At 38.3% G+C, this 3585-nt stretch overlaps 1 protein-coding gene across 1 annotated transcript; it reads left to right on the plus strand.

Annotated features, from left to right (window-relative positions):
- Positions 1–273: 273 nt before the first annotated feature.
- Positions 274–1837, plus strand: LOC310829707 (vomeronasal type-2 receptor 26-like). Its single transcript, XM_083708447.1, has 3 exons — positions 274–463; positions 1064–1285; positions 1626–1837. Exons 1-3 carry the CDS (start codon positions 317–319, stop codon positions 1761–1763), a joined length of 507 nt encoding a protein of 168 aa, XP_083564573.1. The 5' UTR covers positions 274–316; the 3' UTR covers positions 1764–1837.
- Positions 1838–3585: the final 1748 nt, after the last annotated feature.

Consider the following 3585-nt stretch of genomic DNA (forward strand, 5'->3'; position numbering starts at 1 on the left):
GTCAGGTGAATCAAAAGGTAAAGTCTGGATAGGAACAGCGCAGGTGGAACATACTTCATTTGTTTTTCAAAAGTCATGGGATGATGAACTATTCTATGGTGCTCTCGCCTTCAGAATTCACTCCAATGATGTCCCACAGTTTCATGAGTTTGTTGAGAGCATAAATCCATTCAACAGGACAGGAGATGGTTTTATCAGGGACTTCTGGCAAAATGCCTTTGGCTGTGGATTTCCAATTCATGCTCTGGATGAGGAGAAGGGGGACTTTTGCACTGGGAAGGAGAAATTGGAAAGCCTCCCTCATTCTTTTTTTGAAATGAGCATGACTGGCCATAGCTACAGCATCTACAATGCTGTCTATGTTGTTGCCAATGCTTTCCATAAAATGTCCTTCACTAGACTCAAAAGAAGTGCAGTGGTGGAGGAAGAAGGACTGAAACATCAAAAACAACTTTCATTGCTGGTAAGGAACTTAAAGTTCGCTTGTAGATGAACGGAATATTTTGAGTGAAATAATAGATCATAATGTGCAAACAAAATGTTTGCTAAATTCTTTATGATCTCATATTTTCATCTTAATTCTAGTTACCACAATCCAGAATGAAAGAAATAAAGCTCAACTTTCATACAGCAATCTTGTTTCTTCTTCTTGGGGCCTATGAGGTTAACATTAGCCCAGATCACACTGCTGCACTTTTGGCTTACATTGTATTACCTCCTGTGTTGTTTAGTGTAGTGATGGATAGAATCCATCTTCCCACATCTTCACAGAAATGAACTAGTGTTATTTCCATAGCTTAAAATGATGAATGGGTTGGTGAAATATTTTCATGTGCACAGCTACTCAAATCAGCCCAAACGGTGCTTGTCTTCTGTTCATTCTGCACACACCATTACTATCTTGTCTGAAACATTCAACCCCATCACTTTTGATCAGGAAAAAAATGTTCAAGCAGTAAATGGGTTTAAACAACAAAAAAGACTTTTGATTGTGACCTGCATTGTGAGGTTGCTTTATTTTGACAACTGCCACAAATTTTCTTTGGTATCCCTTTCAATGTAGCTCCATCATTCCCTGAGAAGTATCTCATTTAACAACAGCGTGGGGGAAATGGTTTCCTTTGACAATAACAGACAGTTTGTAGCTGGATTTGATGTTACCAACTGGGTTAATTCTGGAGAAGAACCTGTAGTGAAAGTTGGGAAGATGGATCCCAAGGCTCACCCAGGCCAAGCATTCACCATCAATGAAGATGCCATAACATGGCATATTTGGTTTAACCAGGTAAGATTCACCAGCCAGCAATCTGGTAGCTATTCTTTAATACTTGTATGAGAAGAAAGTCACTGTCTTTGTGTCTGTGCATGTGCCTCTGTGTACTTTTAAAAATTTGCTAAATAATGGCAAACTCCTAAAAAGGTAATTAATGTGAATAGAAACACAATAAATGTATGGAAAAATAGATCAAGTGACCATTCGAAAACTATTATTAGTTTTGAATATATGATGGGCCTCTGCTGTTTTATCCCAAGAGAACACAGTATTATAGGATGAAGCCATGGAATAGTGAATCCCATGGATGTCTGCACCCCCAGTAAAAGTCTTCTTTCTTTTTCATGACTAGACGCAACCTCTTTCTGTGTGTACAGAGAGTTGCCATCCTGGTTCCAGCAAGAAAGTGAAGGAGGGGGAGCCATTTTGTTGCTATGATTGCATCCCATGTCCAGAAGGGAAGATTTCAGACCAGGATGGTAAGAAATAGACTGTACAAAGATTAGGTCCAAGCCAACATAGCATACAAAATTGTTTTTGTTTTCTTCTATTGGGACTGGATGTGAACCTGAAGAAGAATAAAAAATAATTTGTACTATATCTCTCTGGAGAATCATGTGCCCCTCCTTATATACTAATATTCAAATAGCCATCATTCAGTGTTCAGCTGGGATACATGAATGCAAAAACATATATGCAGATAGGCATGTGCAATATCCCCGCCCCCAAATATCACTAGCCACACCTCCTCCACTCCTGCCTTCTGTGTGATCAAAAGTCTGAAGGAGCCTTGTCAGTGCATTTGCCAGAACATGTTTATAAGCCTCCTTGTGAAGATAAGACTACATTCCTGATCAGACCACATTGTTGTTCATACTTGTAAGCATACCAGCGAATGCATGTACACATCACTAGAAAGGGATGAATTGAGTTTTCCCCATCTCATGTTGCTTTCTCAGATATGCAGTAATAGGTCTGTTACTACAACTGTGCAAGTGATTCAGCTGAATCAAAGTTTTACCCACATTTGGCAGATTTGGGCTGTTCGAGGTGACACTCAACTTGGCTTGAGACAGCTTTGGTGACCCAGAATAATCTAGGGCTGCCCGAGGGAAAGGCATAAGGCAGAAATGAAAGGCAGGAGTTAGGTGGGAAGAAGGAGATACTGCATAAATAAAGTAGGCCAAAGCTACTTAGCCATTCATATATTTCCCAGTGAAGGTAGGGATGGGGTGGGGTGGGGAAGCTGTTGGAATTTGGGATGCAGGCTTTCTCATTTAGCTTCTCTTTCCTGGCTATTATCTCCCTCTTCATGGTCACCGCACCACCCCTTAATGCAATACCATGCAGGATGAAATCCTTCACTTAGCAGCTGGTAAACAAGTGATTCCACCCTACAGGATTCAGGTTGCTCCTCCTTCCTACGAGTCATCCCTTCTGGGGAGGTACTTGTGCAAGAGGAATAATATGCTCCATGCAAATCAGATCCTTTACTAAGTATAAGATTCAATCCTACCTGCTGCTCCTTCACTAGGGGCTTCTCTGTTGGGAGCGCCCTTGTTAAGAAGCTGAACACCACAGGATTGAACCTTCCTGCTCTCAGTGCGATGATGTCTACTCCCTATATCTCTTTTACACACACAATTTATTCTTTTGGCTGTAAGCTACCTCAATTCTTTTAAATATAAGTGTTAGGTATAAATAATAAACTAATTATGAACTTGTATCTTGAAAAAGCTACACTTAGAAAACTGGGCCTCTATCATCTATCTTGTATCTATCGATCTATCGATCAATGATCTATCGATCTATCTATCTATCTATATCTATCTATCTAATCTATCTCATCTATCATCTATATCTATCATCTATCTATCTCTATCTATCTATCTATCATCTATCTATCTATCTATCTATCTATCTATCTATCTATCATCTATCTATCTATCTATCTAATCTATCTATCTATCTATCTATCTATCTATCTATATCTATCTATCTATCTATCTATCTATCTATCTATATCTATCTATCATCTATCTATCTATCATCTATCTATCATCTATCTATCTATCTATCTCAACTATCTATCCATCTATCATCTATCTGCATATATCAATCATCTCATCTATCATCTATCTATCTATCATCTATCTATCTATCTATCTATCATCTATCTATCTATCTATCTATCTATCATCTATCTATCTATCTATCATCTATCATCTATCATCTATCATCTATCTATCTATCTATCTATCTATCATCTATCTATCTATCTATCTATCTATCTATCTATCTATCCATATCAT

The sequence above is a fragment of the Podarcis gaigeae genome (genome assembly GCF_964106915.1).
Source record: "Podarcis gaigeae genome assembly, chromosome: 13".
Lineage (NCBI taxonomy): Eukaryota > Metazoa > Chordata > Lepidosauria > Squamata > Lacertidae > Podarcis > Podarcis gaigeae.